This window comes from Cavia porcellus, unplaced genomic scaffold (genome assembly GCF_034190915.1).
Source record: "Cavia porcellus strain 051 isolate PalLab524CR breed Dunkin Hartley unplaced genomic scaffold, mCavPor4.1 scaffold_3, whole genome shotgun sequence".
Taxonomy (NCBI): domain Eukaryota; kingdom Metazoa; phylum Chordata; class Mammalia; order Rodentia; family Caviidae; genus Cavia; species Cavia porcellus.
This window is the reverse complement of record NW_026947486.1, coordinates 6,573,645-6,596,496: the sequence shown is the minus strand read 5'-3', so window position 1 is coordinate 6,596,496 and position 22,852 is coordinate 6,573,645. Positions and strand designations below refer to the sequence as shown.

Here is a 22,852-nt window from a genome sequence, read left to right as displayed (position 1 = left end):
TAAATATTGTTGTGTGGCTCTGTTTCTCATGGGCATCTCCAATTCTACATAGTCAAAATAGACCTCATGATCTTCATCCCAATCATTTTTTCAGTCAATGAAGTGGCTCAGACCATATATTTCAACTAACTATTTGAATGTCTTTCATACTCTGCATCCAGGAAATGGAAAAGGCCTACAGACCTGGCCTTATAAATTTGTCTACATTGGATTTCTCTTTTTTTTTCCTTCTATGACTAGAACCTACACGAACCCCCACACTAATATTGTATATGCTCATGCATTCACTTGTTGTTTAACTTGTCACAGCAAATGTCTTTCATTTTTTTTCTAAGTGGAGCGAGAATTGTTCTGCTAACTCTAATTCTTTCCTTTTTTAGTGAGTTAGAAGGAAATTATTCTATGATCTGCATCACATAGTCTACATCACCTTTCAAGTTTTCTATACTTTCCGTATTTGTGAACTGAGTAAACAAGTTTGTATTCTAGGCTGCCACATAAACAAGATTCAAACATATTCAGCTCTGACTCTATATTTGTGCTGATTTTTGTACCTCTGAAGAATCTCACTAATCTCATATATTTCCACCTCAACAAAGATCTTCTCTAATCTTACTGTCTTTTCTTAATCCTTAAAATTCAATTTATTTTTGTGCCATGTATTTTCCAAGGAAATGTTTCATGTAGCTTGTATTTTTTTTCAGATAGGACAGGGCACAGAAATAGTTATTTTTTTTTTTTTTACATGCTTGCGAGTTCATACAGTTTCTCAAATATGGAAAGTTTAACATATTGAAGTGGAAAATGTTAAAAAGCATTAAGACAATGAAAGATAAATAACGTGCCCTTCAGAAGGGGCTTCTCCTCACAGATCTCCTCCTTAGCCATGCAAAGTGTATTCAGATATGGTGCCAAACCTGGAAAGTGCCTCTTCTTTTTACCTAAGCTGCGCAACCTTCCATATTTGCACCAAAAATTATGACTTAATAATGTAATACATATTCAACTACATAAAAATAACATTAAAAAGCATAAAATCAGCATATATCCCATTACTCGTTTATTTATTCATTTAAGAAATATTTACCTAATCTCTGGCATTCTTTTACAGAAGCACAAAATTGAAACAGTGGGTATCTATTATTTTCTAGCTAGAGTTCTAGGCTCTGGGAATACAATGACAGAATAGGTAAGTATGTACCAACACAGAAAAGCACATTCTACTGGAAGAAAGAGGATAAACAAGTGGTAGGTTTGGAAGGTGCTATTGAAAAATACAACACCAAAGGGAAAGCTTGAATTCTATGCTGCTTTAGAGATGATATTAAAAAACATGTTTGATGTGGGGACTTTTGAACAGTAACTTGAATAAAATAAGCAAACCATGAAGACACAGGGAAACATAATATTTGAAGTAAGATGAAGAGAAAATATAAAGGTTTTGTAAAGGTGTAAGACTCAATGTGACAAAAATATAAGAAAGTGGCCTGGGCATTGTGGGTCACTACTTTAATCCAAATACTCTGAGAGGTGGAAGAATTAGGATCTCAAGTTCAAATCAAGACTAGGAAACTGTAGCACTCTGTCTCAAATATTAAAAAAAACGGGGATGTAGCTTAGTGGGAAGTATTTGAGCTCAAACCTGAGAAACAAAACAAAACAAAACAAAAAACCCCCAGGAAAACAAAAAATGCTTATACTACTTTATTCACAAATGCATCAAACTCTTTGAAATTAAATTACACAGAGTGTTCTTGTAGTAAAAAGGAAAGCATAATAATGTTTTAACTAATTGACTTATTTTAGTAAATGTACATATTTGATTACACTACAATGAAAATGCTATTCCATAGTAATCAAAATAATTTTCAGTTTTTAGGTATAGACAAACTTATTACTATTTTTTTTTGCTTCTCCTCCTCTTCTTTTTTCTTTATTAGAGTCAAACCCATGGCCTTTTATATGCTGAAAATTGCTGAACCACTGAACTACACAACTAGTCTCTGTTTGTACTTTCTTCTTTGTATTTTAAAAAGAAAATAAAACCTTTTATAAGACATGAGTCCTGGCAGTTTCTTCATATCTACTATAAGGAAAAAATTACTTCTTTTAAATAGCAATATATCATATATGTATATATGTATATATATATGTATATATATATATGTATATGCACATATGTATTTCAATCTTGATGTTATCATGTGTTCTCAAATAATTTTAAGTTAAAAGCAATTAAAATTCATTCTCATATGAAATCTAATTCTTAATGTTTCCCTCAGTTCTAAATTTTTGGTTAAGCTACGAGCACTGATTATCAAAACTAAATCACTATAGGTTAAAATAAAACCTACTCTAAAAATAAAATGCTTGTAGGTACTTGGAAACAGAGAGCTCAACTGAAGCAAGAATGACAATGTATGTTATTGTCACTATAATCAGTGTTTTATGACTGAGAAAAAAGCATGACTATAGCTTTTAGCATCTAGAAATTCTCAAAATGATATTGACTCCTGGAGTGGAAATTTATAAAGCATCGCCCTGCATGGAAAAAATCAAGAAACACTCACCTGAATATTTGCATTGATCTCTCTGTGAACACATACACATCTTGTGGTATGGACCTAACTAGATATACCCACCAAAAGAATTAATGAAGCATTATTGAACATACTGATATCCAACGTGACCCTGATATGATATGTAAGATGACTTATCACCAAATTTCATTTTATTGCAACTATTTACAAATGAGAGTCAATCAGTGTCAAATAAATCCAACACTTTATGAAGATGAAAATCCAAGCAAAAATATTAGGGCCAAATTTCATTTCTAGAACATTTCTCTATGAATTCCTTCATTTTTTCTTCAAGATTAGAGAATAGTCTCTTAATATTTTATCTTGCATGCATTAAAAAGATATCTTTTTGGCAGAAGAGTGAATAAAGTATGGATCTAGGTCTAAAGTTCATGGTTTCTAAATATGGTTTCATGATCGCTTTTACATTGTCATATTACAATTTGCAAAAATAAATTTAAACAATAAAATAACTTCTCACCATTCTGACAATTTCCCCATATTTTCTGTCGAGTATTTTCATAATTTGTATTCAACCAACTAAGAAGAATTCTTTCAGAATCTGAATATATGTTGCTCGATGCAAAACAAGGGCTGATCTTTTCGTTATTTTGCACATTTATTGGAGGGACAGCACTGGAGAGCTGTGGTGCAACCCGCGATAAAATCAGAACCTGAAATTGGGAAACAGTCAACTTATACTAGATTCAAGTGGAAAAAATAGCACATTAATATTTGAAGGATGTAAAAAATATAACAAAAAGTAAAGAAAAGCAATAGTGTTTTTGATTGTTTGTTAATGAGACCCGAACTCATGACCTCTTGTTTGCCAGGCAGGTGCTGATGCCACAGAGCTAAATCCCCAGCCCAATAGTATTTTCTGATTAAGTCACTTCTGAGTGTATTCACTCAGAAGTGAAAGAATATACAAGATTTGTCCAACCAATATTAATTTTGAATAAAGAAATCTTTGCATTGTAGCATTTAGCCCATAGAGCACCATGCCGTGCAACTGGACTAGAACGCTAACTCATTTGAAACAAGTGGATTTGAAATGCTTTATTTCTTTACCAACTCATGAAACTTAAACTATAAAAAGTTTGAGAATCAAAGTGGCATTAATTAGTCAAAACTTATTGTGAAATTGATGCCAAAGAGTTGTATTGTTAAGATAAAAAAGTATACACAATTTTACATATTTTCCTCCTGTGCTATACAGTTTAGCATACTACAATCATATCATCATGAAACACTATATGTATCGACACATGTGCTATCACAAAACAATATATATATATATATATATATATATATATATATTTAAAAGTAAGTAATATTAAGTATTCTGTGTCTGATCAGGAGAATATTATAGCAAAGTGTTGATTAAAGTTATACATTATTAGCCACTTGGTATGGGTTCTAGATGAGATGAACAGCTTGTATTCTACTACTACTACTACTACTACTACTCTCTCATTTTATATATACTTTAAATATAAAACTACTATATATATATATATATATATATATATATATATATATACACACACACACACACACACACACACACACATTTACTTTTCCCCTTTCATAACATTCTGTAAGAAGTAATTAGGAATCAAAAGGCTGGTTTATATTATAGTACACAGTACAGGTCATCTCAAGCCATTAATAGCCAGTATTCCAAAGGCATGTGAATGAAGACCACAATTCGACTGATACTATAGAAATCTTATTGTTGTCCTGCTCATATCTACCCAGTGTTCACTTCCACATTTTGAAGGCTGCTTGATGTGAACAAGTATAAATTCTTATTGGATGGATACCTTTTTATCTGGCATATCAGAATACAGGTAGCCCACCAGAAATAGCCCCCTTTCAATGATATTTATGCAATTTTTAGCTAAATGATCTGTTTTCCACACCATTCAATTGTGATACACATCAGATATGGTCTGCAATGTCATTCATAAAAATATGGTAGGATTGAGCCTCTGCTGCCAAACAGAAAAGCTACTTGAAAGCACCTCTGTTATTAGTCTCATGATATATTATTTCAATTTGTACTCTGCTACTCTTGTTTCTTGGGGTCATCTCTTAAACAAAGTTACTTATGCTTGACTCAGATTCTGCTTCTAGAAGGATCCAATCTAACATTAGTATATCCATATTCAAGTATGTTTATTGTAAAATTGGGAAAATGCTTATTTATTTAGTAGGTGTCTACCCTATGTAGCATCTCAAATATATGCAATTTAAAAATTATTAAGATACTTATGAAGTTCTCAAAACTGTAATTTTTTTCCGACTATGAGAATGGTTTTAATTTTTTATTGAAAAATCCATTACTTGATGCTGAATATTTATCTGGCATATGCCTACTGAGTATAGCCATCAACAAATGTAAATTGCATTATTTTGACATTTCGATAGAATTACAATATTATTGCTTCCATTCTTTCTAAATTATCACAGTTATATGATCTAAAACTGCTAAATTTAAAATGCCATATACTATAAAAATGCAACTGAAGGCGTTTGAAAAGGACTCTGCTCCTTTTTCTGGGGAATACTGTAGGATGAATTATGTGAATAAGTGTTTGGGGCTAATAATCAGAGTTGGCTCAGGATTACTCTGTCATCTATAACTTCTACTCTGTAAATATCACTAGACCTCCAAATAACTAAGAACCCAGATTTAATTACTGACCCACAAGGAACATGGATGTAACCTCTAATACAAAAAGAGGCACTATCCTGTGTGCTTTATTCTACAGAAGTACTTTAAAAACTGTCAGTGATAAAAGGAATTGTTAATTTTCATTTTTTATTTTATTTTAAAAAGAGAAAAGTCAGAAAATAAAAATAAAAAGCAAAAAACATAACAGCAAACTCAAAACAATAATAATATAGGTTTTAAAACAACATGAAAGAAATTTAACAATTGCTGTTATATTATGTTGTTCTCTTTTTGTTTCAAAGAAAGAAAATAGAAAAACAGAAAGGAAGGGTAGAACAATACCAAATTCAAAAAAATGATCACCATAAAATCACCAGTTGATACATTACTCATTGCCATCTTAAAAAATAGTTGTCAAAGTCACAAAATCAAAGCATTAATAGTGGCCAGACACTCAAACATTGACAGTGCAAATCCTTCTGTTCAATGTTTCAACAGAGATTCAGTAATATGGTCATCTATCTTAAACACTATACATACTTGTACACTTTTTAGAGTACTTCCTTTCCTTTCACTGTCACCATATCTATTATACCTTTTGGATCCCATTATTCTGCCAGTTTTTATTATTTTTTTACACTAGAGAGAAAGTGTGATATTTACTCATGTGAGTCTTGTTTATTTCACTAATGAGAATATTTTCAAGTTGCCTCCATTTAGGCATAAAGGTCTCAAGATCATCCCTTTTTTTTAAGCTGAGAAGTATTCCATTGTATAAAAATATCAGTTTTTTCATCCACTCTGCAGTCGATGGGCACTTTGGTTGTTTCCACGATTTAGTTATCACAAATTGTGCTGCTATGAACATATGTGCACATATATGTCTGTGACATGATCTTTTCAAAATTTCTTGAAAAAGACTTAGTAGGGGAATAGCTGAATTGAATGGAACTTCCAATCCTAGTGTTTTGAGGAATCTCCATTCTGATTTCCACAGTGGCTGTACCAGTCTTCACTCCCACCTACAGTGGAGATATGTTCCTTTTCCCCACATCCTCACTAAAATTTGTTATCAGTTGTTTTCTCGATGGCAGCCATTCTTTCCGGGTGGAGATGAAATCTCAATGCTATTTTAATTTTCATTTCTTGAATGACCAGTGATGGTGAACAATTTCTTCATATATTTATTTGCCAATTGCCTATCTTCACATAAGAACTGTGTGTTCATCTCAGATGCCTATTTTTGGAGAGTGTCTTTGAATTTGGGGAACTTGATACTTTCCAATTCTTTATATGTTCTGGATATATGTCTTTTGTATGAAGAGTTCTTGGCTAAAATACTTTCCCATTCTGTGGGTTTTCATCTCACTCGGTTGATGACTTATTTTGAAGTGCAAAAACATTTTAATAATATGAGGTCCAAGTTGTTGAATCTTTGAAATCTTTCCCACGCAGTTTGCATTTTGTTCATGAATTTTGTCTACCCTTATGTCTCCAAGACTTCTATCTTGTTTTCCAGTAGATTTAGTGTTTCTGTTTAGTGTTTATTTATATTTTTGATCCATTTTGACTTTAGTTTTGTGTATGGTGATATACATGGATCTAGTTTCAGTATTCAGCATGTGGAAAGCCAGTTTTTCCAACACTACTTATTAAAAAGGTTATCCTTCCAGTGAACATGTTTAGCACCATTGTCAAATATCAGGTGGCTGAGTGTCTTTGGAATTGTGTCTGCATCATCTAATCTGTTCCAATGATCCTCAGGTCTATTTGTTTGTTAGTACCATGATAATTTTATCACTGCTATTGTGAAAGGTTATATTTCCATAATTTCTCACTGAGTATTTTGTTTATGTAGAGGAATGCTTTTATTTTTTGAGTGTTGACTTTGTATCCAGCTGTGCTGCTGAATTTGCTTATTATCTTTAGTAGTCTTTTCATGGAGGTTTTAGAGTCTTCTATGTACAATATCATGTTTTCTGAAAATAATGATAATTCAACTTGTTTTTACTATTTTTATTCCTTTATTTTACCCTTTTGTCGGATTGCTCTGGCTAACATTTCTAGAACTATATTGAATAGGAGGGGTGACAGTGAACATCCTTGTCTTGTTCCTGATTTTAGAGTGAAGGCTTTCAGTTGTGTCCTTTTAGTATAATGTTGTCTGTTGGTTTGTCATAAATGGCCTTTAAGAGATTGAGGTATATACCATCTCTTCCAAGTTTCTGTAGGGTTTTGATCATGAATAGTTGTTGGACTTTATTAAAAGAGTTTTCTGCATCTATTGGGATGATCATGTGATTTTTATTTTTGGCTCTGTTGATGAGGTGTATTACATTTATTGATTTGTGTTTACTGAACCATCTCTGCATTCCTAGAATAAATACCACTTGGTCATGGTGTATAATCTTCCTGATGATTTGCTGTATTCTATTTGCCAGTATTTTATTGAGAATCTCTGCATCAATGTTCATTACTGAGATTGGTCTATAGTTCTCCTTTTTGCTTGGGTCTTTCTCTGTTTTTGATATCAGAGAGATACTTTTTTTATTTAAAGGAAAAAATAGTATAAGGGTACAAGTAATACAGAATTTCAAAAAAACAGTAAGAACTCACTAATTAATAGATTACATATTGTCATCTTAGAAATAGTTGTTCAAGTTACAGGATTAAAGCATACAAAGTGGACATTCAAACAGTAAGACTGCAAACAGTTGTGTTCAATGATCCAACAACAACTTAGTAATATGGTCATCTATCTTAATATACCTAACACACTTGCAGTTGTATCCTTTAGAGCACTTTTTTCCTCTCTTTTTTACAACAACATTTACACATTTTGGGTTTTATTTCTCCCATAGTTCTTATTACTTTTTTTGGAAGAGAATAAAACCAAATATGACAAAACAAAGCAGTCAAAACAAAGGACAGACATAGCACATGATGTAAAAACAAAATACAAGGTAATCAACAATGGTTACCATAATGCCTCTTGCTACCTTAAAAAGAATTGCCTATATCATTAGTTATAATAAAATTGAACAAACAGTACAGAACAAGAACAATAAAACCTAAACATTGGAGACTTACAGGACTTCAAAAGAAGACAACAGCCAAACCAGAATGGACATCATAGAGAATCTTATTGCCTTCAAAGTAGTTGCCTATACCTTCAAACTTGATACTATCAAACAGAGTAAAACAGAGTAAAATCAGTCAAAACAAGATGGTGGGAGCAATACAGGGCTTCAAAGCAAGTTACAAGGAAATCAAAAGCAGAGTGATACTTTTCTCGAAGAATAATTTAGGGAGGACTGCTTTTCTTTCAATTTCATTGAAGAATCTTAGGAGTGTTGACATTAAATCTTCTCTAAATTCCTTATAGAACTCAGCCATAAATCCATCACAACCTGGACTTTTGTTGGTAAGTTTTTAATCATGTTTTCAATTTCTGTAGCTGATATTGGGTTATTCAAAATTGTTATATCTTCTTGATTGAGCTTTGGTAGTTCATAAGTTTCTAGAAATCCATCCATTTCCTCTTTGCTTTCCGCCTATTGTGAGTAGAGATTTTCAAAGTAGGTGTTCATAATCTTTTGAATTTCCATTGGATCTGTGGTAATTTCCTTCTTTTCAGTCTTTTATTGCGTGGAAGAGTTTTATTCTTCATAAGGTTGGCTAGAGGATTATCAATTTTGTTTATTCTCTCAAAAAACAGCTCTTTAAATCGTTAATTCTTCGTATTGTTTTTTTTAATTGCGTTAATTTCTGCTCTAATCTTTACAATTTCTTTTCTTCTATGAACTTTGGGTTTGATTTGCTCTTCCTTTAGTAGGAGACTGAGATATAGCATTAGGTTATTTATTTGTGCTTGTCTGGTTTCTTGATTTGACTATTGATTGCTATATGTTTTCTTCTTAGAACTGCTTTCATTGCATCCCATATATTTCAGTATGTTGTGTCTGCCTTTTCTTGTATTGTATTGTTTTAATTTCATCTGTAACCCGCTGGTTATTCAGAAGTCTGATATTTAATTTCCATCTATTTATGCAGGTTTTGCAGGGTTTTTTGTCATTGATTTCCAATTTTAGTGCACTATGATCAGATATTATGCAAGGGATAATTTCACTCCTTTTGCATTTACTTAAGAATGTTTTATGAGTCAATATATGGTATATTTTGGAGATTGTCTCATGTGCAGCCAAGAAGAATATATATCTTGATGTGGTTGGGTGGAACATTCTGTAAACATCCACTAAATCCACTTGTTCACAGGTGTGATTCAGTTATGTTATTTCTTTATGGGATTTTTGTCTAGTTGATTTATTTCTTTGTGATAGTGGGGTGTTAACGTCTCCTATTACAATTTTTTTCTTGAGTATTTGGTTTTGCATGTCCATTAGTGTTTGTCTTATATAGTTGGGTGCTCCTGTGTTTGGTGCATATATATTTATGATTGGTAATTCTTCCTTTTGTAGTTTTCCACTTACAAGTATGTAGTGGCCTTCTTTTTCTCTTTTAATCATTTTAGGTTTGAGGCTTAATTTGTCTGAAAACAGAATAGCTACCCTTGCTTTTTTCTGGAACCTGTTGCATGGAATACTGTTTTCCATACTTTGATTTTTAGTCTATGAATTTCTTTTTTGAGTCAGATGTGTTTCTTGTATATAGTATATTTTGGGTTCCCCATTTTTGGGAAATTTTCTGCTCTTATTTCTGTGAACAGCTTAGTTATGTCTTTGCACTGTTTCCTGCATCCTCCCTGATGCCTATGAGTGTTACAGTGTTTCTCTTGGCATCATCTTGAAGATGCTGGATTTCATGGTGCTTCGTTGTTTTTATAAGTTCTGTCTTTTCATGGTCGCTATCTGTGATCCTGTGCTCAAGGTCTCAAATTCTATCCTCAGCTTCATTTAAATGTTTTAGCCAGCTTTCAATAGAATGTTTTGTTTCTTGGATATCTCTTTGAATTTGTTTCATTGATTCTGCTTTTTTCTGCATTGTTCATTCAAAGTTTCAATCAATTTCCCATGATCCTGTTTTATTTTTTTAATCTATTTCTTCCCTAGCTATGTTGAACATATCCTTTACTTAGGTTGTTATGTCTGCCTTTATGTAAGACATTACTTCTAATTTGATTTCCTCTATATCCTCATGGATTTATTTTTTTTTTTTACTTCAATTACTATCTTTTCAGAGATTTCTTGTGAATGGCTTTTAAAGCCCTCCATTTCACTGCATTTGTTCTTGCATCAGAGGAACTAGATGTTTAAGATTGTGTTTTGGTTTTTTATTTAGTCATTTTTACCTTCTGGGCCAATATCTGGTTATTTAATCCCAATAGTCACAACTGTTGGCAGTGTAAGTCCCTGGGTCCTAATGTGTGGTTGATGTCCCCGCAATTGTTGGGTACATAGTGATTGGAGCCTGCCATGGTCCTCTATTTGGGCGAGGGGCCACCAAGTTTCCCGTCAAACCAGCACTGCCAGTCCACTACAATTCAAGGTTCTGGGAGGCAGAGTGAGAGCAAAAGTCCACAACAGTGTTTGGTCTAAGAAATGGAGAGGGTAACCAGGGCAGTGGGTCCAGTCAAGGTGAGTGTGGTGGTCCTTTGGTTCAGCACCCCGGAGTAGTGTGCTGGGTCACAGGCATGGCTCAGGGGCCTGAGACGGGAAGGAGCTCAGTGGTCTTCCTCCCTGTGGCAGTGGCGGGGAGGCACTGAGGTATGCAGGCATGCCCAGTGGCCCAAGTCAGGGTGGACCTTGGCGGCTTTCTCAGGGCAGCCTCTTCCTTCACCCCGCATCAGTGGGGGGGGGACACCGAGGCACGCAGGCACTCACAGCAGCCCGAGCTGGGGTGGAGCTCAGTGTTCTTAAGAATTGTCAGTTTTCATCTTGTCACAAGTCTTTGTTACTTTTTTCTCATTGCTTGAACCCAATATCCAACACCCAAAATGAAGGAAGGAAAGGCTTATTTAGCTCACTCTTGTGGAGGTTTCACTCCACTATTAGCTGGCTCTAAGACAGGGTGGCACTGGGCAACACTTCAGCGCAGCAGCCAGAACAAAAGAAAAGCAAACAAACCTCTTCTCCTGGCTAATATTCAGCCCATTCCCCCTCAGGGCGAGTGTAGCACTCACAAAATCTCTTTGTCTTCCTTTGCACAGGATGAGGATATTTACAAAGTAAGAACCCTGGGTCCCTGCTAGTCTCTCAGTTAAACTTCTAAACTGCTCAAGTTGACACAGTGTATCAACCACAACATCACAAAATGACAAATTTGTAAATTACTTAAAATTAAAGTCTAGGAAAATTAAATCAAGAATAGAAACATGTATACAGTACAATATCCCCTCATATATGAATCAATATAACCTGGTAATGTATTATTAGTTGTTTAATATCAAAACCAAAGAAAACATGAGTTGAAAGTGCTATCAGAATTACAGAGAACCAAAAGCCTTTTATTTTCCCTCAATTGATGACATTTAAGTGAATAAATTTTAGTGATCTATATTATTGTATTAAAGCTCTAATTCAAGGAATGTGATACTCAAAAGACTGGCTATGTGATAGAATGGATTCCTTAGCAATATCACAATATAGTATATTGAAGACTTAAAAGCAATAATGAGGGCTGGGGTTTTAGCTCAGCGGCATAATCGCCTGCCAAGCAAGCTCGAGGTAGTGACTTTAATCCCCACTACCCCGCCAATATAAATAAATAAATAAATAAATAAAAGTAATAATGAAAAAAATTAGAATATGTATTTACATATGCTTAGTGCAACCCCATGTGTCATTTCACTTATTTCTTAATAACAATTTAATTATGTGTTTTAATTTCATAGAAACAGATGGTAATATTTATTAATTATTAAATTGTCCATAAATCTTTAGATTTTCTAGACAGTTTAAACACTTGCATTTTTTTCTAAAGAATCATCTTAAATATGCTAGAGTAAGTTGACTAGAAGGAAGCAATAAACAAGTATTCTGTGACATTTCTTTCAGACTTTAGGATAAATATCTTAACACTTATTTGGTGTTTCTTTACATCATTAACTCAAGGGATTTACAACAGTAAATTTATAGGGTATCCAAGTTAATGGTGTACTGGAGCAAGGACTCAGTGTCAAGATGTATTGAGTAATGTGTGATACCCTATTATCCTGAGTCTGTCACATGACTTTAAAACTTGGAAGAACTCAGACTTCAAGTCATTTGAGATTATCCATACTCACAAGACTTCATATGTTGTGACCATTTTTGACTTGAGTTTGGAGACAGTGGGGCACTGGAACTTATGGCTTGGATCACAAGACCCCTATTTTGTTCTTATATATATTCATATATATAAATAAATAAATAAATAAATATATATAAGCTCACGTTAAATTACTATGGCACAATGTAAGTGTACTCTATTTCATACTTTTGACTATCAAACCAAAATTTATATCATTCAGCTAATATAGCAGAGCAGACTCTATGCAATTGGTTATGGGAAATGTGATAGTCCCAGCATGTGTTTGTCTATGAGCAAAGACATATTAGAAATTAGCAATGAACTAAGTTTTCCAACAGTGCTTGGGCAAAAAGGAGGGAAATTTTATTGAATAGTTTAAAAAGGGTTGGTATTTTTAATCATGAGTGGGTAAAATAGATTTTAAAATATCATATGAATATGGTCTTTTATTTTGATGTAGTAAGAAAACTATGGCACTTGTAGCCGCATCTATCCAATTCTCAACTATATGGACAAATCTTCAGAGAGGCAAGACAGAAAATTCCCTGGATAACACCATAGTCCTAAGTCACAGTCCTTGTCAAAAAATTGTACTTAAATTGCTTCCTCTTAGTTACTAAAAAGTCTGTGTAATCTAACTCAGAGCCTACTTGCTTTTATTTTATAGAAAATTATAATGAAATAAATATCTTGTTTCCAAGTCATGCATATATATATATATATGAGAAACAATCCACTATTTAAGCTTGTGTGTCTGACTTATTTCTTTATTTTTAAATTTTATTTAAAAGGAAAAAGAGAAAAAACAAAACAAAACAACTGGTATAAGAGTACAAGTAATACAGATCAAAAAAAAAAAAAAAACCAGTAAGAAATCACCAGTTAATAGATTACACATTATCATCTTAGAGATGGTTGCTCAAGTCACAGAATCAAAGCATACAAATGAACATTCAAACAGAGAGACTGCTTAATGATATGTTCTCGAGTTACACCCATTTGCTACAAGTGCCTCAAGGCTCTCTTTGCTTAAGGCAGATTAGTAAATCTTCCGTATTATCAATTTCAAAATTCTAGGCATTCAGCAAACACTACTGAACTTTACTCATAATTGTCATGAAAACTGTCCCTTTTTCATCATTCCCAATACCACCAGAATCTCAGTATGATTCACAAAATCAGACACTTAAAAACATCCTACAATAGTTTCATTTTTCCACACTCTACCTAGAATTCAAAGATTTCACATTATTCTTTTTTTTTTTTTTTTGTCTTTTTTTCATTTTTATCGGTACCGAGGATTGAAGTCATGACTGCCTGCTTGCAAGGCAGGTACTTATGCTGCTGAGCTAAATCCCCAGCCCCACAATATTATTCTTATACTTTAAATCTTTAAATAGTTCTGTAACACTTTCAAGATAAAATTCAAAACATTCACATTCCTTTGTTTGGCTTATATATTGGCAAAATTATGTTTTGACAAGATTTTAGATTCATGAAACGTCTCTTGTGCACCTGTGTGTGTATTTCCTTATAAAATCCAGGTTTAGCAAAATCCATGCTGTCAATTTTTATGAACCCCATACTTTCACTATCTGATAATTTTTGATAGTTGATTGAAGTCCTCATCCTTCAACTTTCTCAAAATGATGTTTGATCACTCTAACTTGCTTTCAGCAAGAATCTCTTTAGGTTGCTTTTGTTGCAATATACTTACTCCTGATGATTTCTGTTATTTTACATTCTTACACTGCCAACCTATACCTTAGTTTAGCATTTCTCATTTTCTACTCAGAGTTAAATTCATCCTTCTCTACAGCAAAATTACATTATAGTGGACTCTAGCAATCATTATGTTCCTGAAAATAGTTTGCCTCACATTGCATTAACAAGTATCATTCAATAATTTTTATACATTAAGTAGAGTGTAAAAGTATAATTTATGCTTCATTATTACATCCAGAAATGTAATTTGGCTTGAAGTAAATTGGAGAATCTCATGAAAACCTTGTCTGGTCTATAATTGTATTAATTCTAATGAATATTGCTCCACGATAAATTTAAAAGAATCCTACTGTGCATTAGAGGTGGAGAATATGACTTTCATTGGTATCCATTATTTGTTTTCTTATTCATTTAGCAATAGAATATATGTTTTAGCTATCGATTCTAGAAAGCATAGTATTTCTCAACTAAATTTTGCTCAGTGGAATGTGAAATGGAAATCAGGCATTTTCCAGGTGACATCAGCAAAAGATATCTTCTTGCCCTCTCTACTTGTTTTTTAACTGTTCTTCATTCTGAGAAATTAAACCCACAAAGAAAAACTTAGTACTGAGAATGGAAGAGATATTCCCTGGCTCTGAACTATTCATTTTAAATATTTCTACACGGAAGAAAGAAATCTATCTCACGCAAGGTATTTCATCTTAAAATGTTTTATAGCAGCAGTGACTATATTTCAAATAATACACTATACATGCAAATAAACCAAGAAAGTATAGTGAAATACAATGGAAGTATTACCTTGTAAATTTGAAGGAATATATCTGTCCATGCCCGTTTACTCCAGTCTTCAAATTTGTTCATATCAATAATAAAAGGGCATTTTTCCTTAGGCGTATATGAATTCACAGTTGCAATATTAGTGGAAGACTTTAAAAAATAAAAATGTTGCAACATAAATTAAATTTCAAGTCAAATATAACATTTTAATGATTTAGCGTACGATTTGTAATGCAAAACGTTTGTATGCCCTTTTTAGATATCCATCAAGAGCTGTGATTCCAAAATTATGGGCTTGTTTCTTGATTGGTACATGTATGGCAACTTGGTTTCTTTGCATGCAGAATTGACATCAAGAGCTATAATTCTCTATGTGCCAATAGTAGAGAGTATCATCACAGGTAACTTTCTGGAGCACACAGTCCATTAAGTCATAGATTTACTCAGTCAATACACTTATTAAATCACTTTGTGTAGAAGTGATAGAACAAGATGCAAAGTTCTCCTGTACCCTGAGCACAGAAAGAAACACTCCTTTTCAATTAGGCCACAGGAGTTCAGCATTGTGCCCAAAACAGACTTTCCTCATATAATGTGATAAGCATAGTGACAATAACACAACTAAGGCATATTTACCTCAAGTCCTTTAAGTTCTTGTAAAAAATATCCCTTCTGAAAATTTTTTCAAAAACTAACTTGTGTGCTTCAAGAAACTTGAACATGTCTTTCTTAATTTCTCTCTATTCTCTCTGAATAAGAGAATGACAAGTGGTGGAAGTGCAACCTGGAATTAATTATTTGGAAGATGTATGTTCTGTAACCTCACTTATGAACAAAATTAATGTAAGACTACATTATTATTCATTTGTAAATTCTTCCTAAGAAGAAGTTCAGATATATTTTAGAAAGTTACATAATTATTTTTGCTTTGTAATCTTATACACACAAAAAGAAAACACTTCCGATGAAAACTAAGTCTTTGAATATTTCACACATAAAATTCAAAGTTTCTAACTTGGAATTTTCTGACAAAAACCACATATCATTAAATTCAATAACTGTACAGATTGTCCATAGAAGTTATAGTCTCTTACTGAAATTTCAAGCCACTTCTTGTAATCATGTGGTTCAAGTAGAAATTCTGGCATTATATGGGAAATACATCCTCCTTGAGTACTAAAATTAAAAAGAAATGCCCAAGTTATAACAGTATAATGCACCTTCGTCTTAACATTTACTGAAAATATTTAATAATCTTATTTTTTGTATTTATTGAATCTTAATGTTCAAGTGTAAACATTACATGATTAATTTTAAAATATCTTAATAATGAAATATGCATGTAGTGCTTCCATTGGAATAAATACATAAGTAATACTGAACTTACTAAGTTCCCACAATCATACTTAACCGCTTTTGTGTCTTGAGTATACAGAGACATAACTTGGTCCTTTTAGTTGAAGCACTAAACATTTTATTGTTGTTATAACATTAGAAAATTGAGGAAAATCTGAAAAAGTTTGAAAACAGCAAAGTATCTAGTAGTTCACTAGAAATCTGTATGCCTTTCACTACACATGCCTAAATATGAAAAGAAATTCCAAATATAAAGTAATCCAAAAGGATATTTTTCCAAAAAGAATATCCAAAATATTGAAGTATTTTATTATATAAATTTGTAGTTGTACACCCAAAGCTGTCTAGATATAATTATATTATACAATTTGTTTGTAAAATATTTACATGTATATAATTTACCAAACTTATGATAGATATTATCTGATTGTCAAATTTTTGGAATTAACTTCATCCAAACTTTTCATATTAATGTTGATCATCATCAAAGGCAGTATGTAAAAATCTAGTACTATTTTCTCCCGAGGGTTCCCCAAAGGCAATTTGGATGTTAGGTGTAACTAATTTATTGAAGACAAAACACCATACATCAATAGAGCATTTAACAGAAAAGATTGCTGTGTGCAGTGCTCAACTCTGTAGGCACTTTCAGAAGTTCATAGTTCTTTGATCATTGAGAAATGAGGAAAATAAAAAAGCAGAAAAGAAGGTAAAAATGATACTCAAAACTCAAATTCTGAAGATATAAGAGATGAATAAACAAAGAGTATTGAGGAAGGAAACTCTTGTAGGAGTGGAAACACTGAGCATGGTTTTAGAGCTGTTAAAGTTTCATGTGGCCCTGGGCCAGTATAAGCAAATGGAAGAAATCTTGCCTAAACAAAATCTCTTTGGAAATCTAATATCATCTTATTCTCATGAACTCTCCTTATATATGTTTTACTTTAGTGTAATATAAAATTTTTTAATGTATTGTTATACTTCAGCAGGAATAATCATCTTAAAGCTTAGGTAAGAATACAATAAGATGATGTCCCTATAAAGTTGAAATTTTATAAGGGCAAACAAAGACAACACAAATATATGAAGATATTGGAATATGTTGTTGTAATCAAAGCCAAAGTAGGATTTCAGGTGGAAGGATTATATTTATAAAATTCAAGAGAAAGTCTAAATAAAAGAACAAATTAATAATTAAAGCAGCAGTTTCAGAGAAAACACTTGTTTTAGTATTCTATAAAGTCCAACACAGCGAAGCTGGGTAAAAGTTGAGCATGAGGAATGTACTTTTGCCTTTTAAATGCTAATGCTATTGTCAACATATATTTTTCACTATGAATCTATCTTAAGGTCCAACTTTATCAGTTCATAATACAGTATTCACATTTATGTCTTTTAAATAGATCTTATGCATGAACAGTACTTTTATAGAGAACTGTCTTTAATGACTAATTTGATTAAACTTTCTTACATGTCCTACTTGAATATTTCTTCAAAGTTTACACTGAATGGTTCAAATATAATTAGATGTAATCATTTATTAAATTTAAACTAATCTTCAAAAAATTTTAAATCTCACCTACTATTTAAAAACAAATTTCTCGCTGTGTATTGTATATATTTCACTTGTACAATAGCGCTCATTTACTCTGTCATCAAATTTAAGTGGTTCAGCAAATAGTATTTATGACTATTTTAAATATATAATATTTACTTCCATGATGAAAAATATATACATATCTTGGGTTAATGATCAAATTTTATTAACCATGCTGCCACTCTGTAAATGTTAAGTAATTTTGTCATAGTCAACATATGCTGATGAACACATATTTGCTGATAAAGAGAAAATAAATCTGAATGGCTTGACTTTAATGCCAGAATCATTCTTCTGTACTTTCATTCTCATATCACAAAATGTCAAAACAGAAACAATTTTTGTCAATGTCAACACTACTGGGAACTATGTCAACAAGAATCCCAGAAGCATAATACAACAGTCATAAGTACTACAGAGTTTAATGATATTCTCAGGAATTTTTTAACTCCTATAACATAAAATAAGGATTTGTATAAGCATTCAAATATTTTGTGTTCTGGATAATATTCTACTAGTTTTTAAGCATACAAATAAACTTTATGAAATATATGTATCAAATTTCCACCTTATTGAGTTAGTGGGTTTACAATATCGAATCAATCTTTAAGAATCAAAAGTAGGAAGTAGTAAATGAAAAGAAAAATCACATGCCTTCTGTTTAAAATTGTGAAAATTTCAATAAATTTGTCATTCTATCTAATAATTAACAGGACATAATTGAAAAAAACTGACTCTTTGATTGTTTTTTAATTGTCTTTCTGCATTCTTAATTTTTTGATAGTATCCTTTCTCTCTGTTTATGAACTATTTTTCATGTGACCATATGCCAGTGATGTTTGAAATAGGGATCCTATGATTTTTAGTCACACTAAGGATACATAGGTCTCAATAAGGATAAATTTTTCGTGGTAGCAAACTACATAACTGGTTGCCTGCATTTTGAATCAGTCGCCTTCAGTGACTTTTATAACTGCCTTCTAATTCATAAGAAACTTTAGCCCTTTTAACTATTATTGTAATAGTGAAAGGCAAATAAATTAAATGTTTGTAGTATTATGTCTAATTTGTAATACTTAGTTTTTATAGGGACTCAGAAATTCTGATTTGCAAATAAAAAACTGAATGTCAAATCTTCCATTAGCATTGCTGCTCTAGGAGTCCTCCTCTTGTCCTTTATTCCCATGCCTGCTAAGGTAGATAAATAAATATCGCTAGTCAGATGTCAGACAGATTCCATAGGCAAGGAAGCAGAAGAGAAAAACACACTATTATATTTCAAAACACATTAACTCTATTACATAAATAATTATAAGTAACAAATGCTACATCAGTGGTTAAAGAACATGCAGGTAATGGGTAACAGTACTTCCTATGCATAGGGGGTATTTCTGTGAACAAAAATCCTATAAATACAGGCCAAAGAAGCAATCTAAATTCGGCAACACTTCCTTCAGAAGTTTAATGAATACTACTTTTCTATTTCTTAGTCATTTACAATTTAATCTCTGCAAAGGAACACAAATATTAGAATGATGAGCATCTTTCTTAGAGTTTATATCAACCATGCTGGAACTTTTCATCTGCCTATTATTTTATTATTACACTTTACTCACTGCCTCCACAATATGAGATTATACAAACAGTATTTTAAGGAACACAGTTTACTGATTTCATTACTTTTTCATTCTATTAAATTATATGATATGTATAACTTAGATGAAAATTTTCAAAACAAAGTCATGGATCAACAATACTCATGTTACCTTGTAATTTATTATTAGTGCAAGTTAAATAATAAAGATAACCATATTACTAAGTTTTTGTTGGATCACTGAACACAACTGTTTGCAGTCTCACTGTTTGAATGTCCACTTTGTATGCTTAAACCTGTACTTGAACAACTATTTCTAAGATGACAATATGTAATCTATTAGGTGATGATTTCTTAATGTCTATATTTTTGAAATTCTGTATCACTTGTATCCTTATACTGTTTTGTTTTTTTTCCCTTTAATTAAAAAAATAAATAATAAGGTCTTTTTAAGGGCTAGAAAAATGGGCTCAATACCCCCACACAGTGATTTAGATATATAAAACGTTTGAGAATAACTGTTTTAGAGGATAGATCAAATGGTCATGGAATGTTTATTTTTTATTAAGGATTATATATTTTCCTGTGATGTGCAATACAATGCGTGCAACTATTTGATAAAAAATGATTTCAAACATTATCTTCATATCCATCTATCCATTCAGCCATCTATCTGTACATCTACCTATCTATTGAAGTTGTAATTACATGCTGAAATTATTATACACATGCACTTACTTGAGAAAATCCAGAAGTGAAGAATATTGAAAATGAAGCTGAATCACCCTTTCAGTGTCATCCACAGGTAAGGACTGACTTGAGCTAATTCCAGGTGGCAGTATACCACTCAAGTGGAGCAATACATCATAAATGGTTTTATTGTACTTGGAAAAATCATTCTGTCTGGAAAATTTCTTTGGTGATGAGGCTGAGTAAAATTGTATTTTTTGCACATCTCTATGGGAAAAAAGACTAAGTTAAAAATCAGCGTTGAAATATTACACAATGAAAGAAAGTTCAATGACTAAAGTCCTATTAAGTTTAACTAAAGGATTCCAAAATGCACTATATTCAGTTATCATTTGTTATTCAAATTCAATATTAAAACATTCTCAGATTTCTAGGGTCTCATTTAAACACACATTGTTATTTCATACTGCAATTGTAAAGCCAGAACTGGCCTGAGAACAGATTGCATTTGAAAAGGAGAACAGAGATTGGCTCCTGTGCTAGTCACTTACTTGCAGAGTAAATATGGCATTAAACTCACTGAACTATATATTTTGTGTGCTATAAATTGAAGTTAATGACTACAATAGTTTTCAAGTTAGATCTCAAACTTTCAGCATGAAAATGTATACACTAATAAGTTCATACATATTTTCTTCATATTTGCATTTTAATGTTCAGAAGGGCATCACCTTGTACACTGGCTTACTGAGTAAGGATTCTGATCTGAATTATCAGTTTTGCAGATCTACTATTCCCACATGTCTCTTTATATTGTGAATAAGAAACTGAAATCTATATTCACTAGTACTACACACAAGGTTGTGATGCTTGATAGTATTCAAATGAAGTAACAAATTCCAACTTATATTTGCTTAATATAGTATTCATGAAATGTTGCTAAATATCTAGTGTCATATAATCTAATTATTTGTTAGTAATCAGAATCGGTATGTCAACAGCAATACTGAAAAATAAAGAATAAAACATGAGCCATTTCAAAGTGTAGTCCTCTTAATTTTGGCAGAAAAGAGGTCTTTTACAGCATAATATAGGAGAAAGTGCACTGGATAACAGCTAGATTAGCATTGCTCAAACCTGACTCTGCTATCTATTGACTGACCCTACAAACGTTACTTAACATTTATTTCTTCATCATCCTCAAAAGTACTGAATATAACAGAACTAGTGTGTCCTGAAATTACTAACAAAGAAACAAATATTTTGTGGGGAAAACTAACACAATTAAAGACCAATATGAAAATTTCTATTTCTGTATTCTAACAGAAAATAAAATAAGAATCACAGATTCACAAGGTATTATAAATATAAGACATATATTTTAAATTACTGGTGTGTGCTGCATTCAAGATTAGTTACTTTATCATTGAGCTACAAATTGCAGAAAAATTTACCAAACAGAAAATTTAGAAATTAAAAAATACAATGAAGGAAAATGAGAAATTAATGAAAGAACTTAATAACAAATTGAATCAAGTAAACAGAGTTATCACATTAGAATAAACATCAAGAAAATATCCATGCTGGGATATAGTGAGAATAAAGGATGTAACATATAGACAAGTGAATGAAGAAATGAAGCCAGAAAGAATAGAGAATTTAAATGATTTGGAGGTTTATTGGCTGAGAACTTTCCAAATGTGTCAATATAAAAAATATCAAATCATATATAAAAGAATCACTATAAGTAAAGCATCTAGGAAATCATAGTGAAGATGCTAAAGTCCAAATATAAAGCAAATAGCTTGAAAGTATTCAAAAGATGATAATGTATTAATTAAAAGTCTAAAGAGAATTTTTTAAGGAAAAGGAAAACATTCTCTCTTGAAGGAAGACAGATGATGCAGAAGAATGGAGAACAACCAACAGTCAAGTTGGTAAATATGTCAGTATTTCCATATATAAATTAATACAATATTACATAGATGTCTGTTTCTATGTTCTACTTTGTGTGTGTAATTACAAAACACAAAAGTAGTAACACATGTCAATATGGAAAAAAGACTAAATACAAGAATTACTTGTAATATCAAGGGAAAATTTATGAATCATTAAATGACTAAAATCAAGAATGTATGCCACAATGTGCAATACAATCTTGGAAATAATAAGAAAAACTCGCTACCAAACAAGTAGAGGATAAATCATGAAATGTGAAAAGATGTATTTATCTTTTAAACTCAAGAGAAGGCCAAAGAGAACAAAAAGGGAATACACAGTAGACAAGAAGATAAAGGCCCTTAAAAACATTGCAAAATGAAAACCCAATTTACAACAATTACACTTATAGGAAGCAAAAGTTCACATTATGAAAAGCATATTGAAAAAATAAGAATGAAGAAAGCTCAAGGTCAAGTATGTCTAAAAAAGAGAGAGACAATCAAAAACGCAGAAAACTGTCAAATGTGGTGGTGGAAGCCTGTGGTCCCAGCACTTGATACAGTGAGGCAGGAGGATCACTGTGAGTCAAGACCAACCTGGGCTACATAAGCGAGCTCAAGGCCAGCCTGCACTAATAGTGACAGCCTGTGTCAAAACAAACA

General features: G+C 32.0%; 1 protein-coding gene across 6 annotated transcripts in view; it reads right to left on the bottom strand.

The window, feature by feature from the left end:
- Window positions 1-22,852, bottom strand: part of Cfap47 (cilia and flagella associated protein 47) — a 386,549-nt gene that overhangs the window by 227,645 nt on the left and 136,052 nt on the right. For all 6 annotated transcript variants that reach the window (XM_063245680.1, XM_063245681.1, XM_063245682.1 and 3 more), the window contains 4 exons: window positions 20,298-20,516; window positions 16,107-16,188; window positions 15,034-15,162; window positions 3,061-3,253 (listed from right to left, as the gene is read on the bottom strand). In XM_063245680.1, the coding sequence (XP_063101750.1) occupies window positions 3,061-3,253; window positions 15,034-15,162; window positions 16,107-16,188; window positions 20,298-20,516 (623 nt within the window). The remainder of the gene's footprint in view (window positions 1-3,060; window positions 3,254-15,033; window positions 15,163-16,106; window positions 16,189-20,297; window positions 20,517-22,852) is intronic.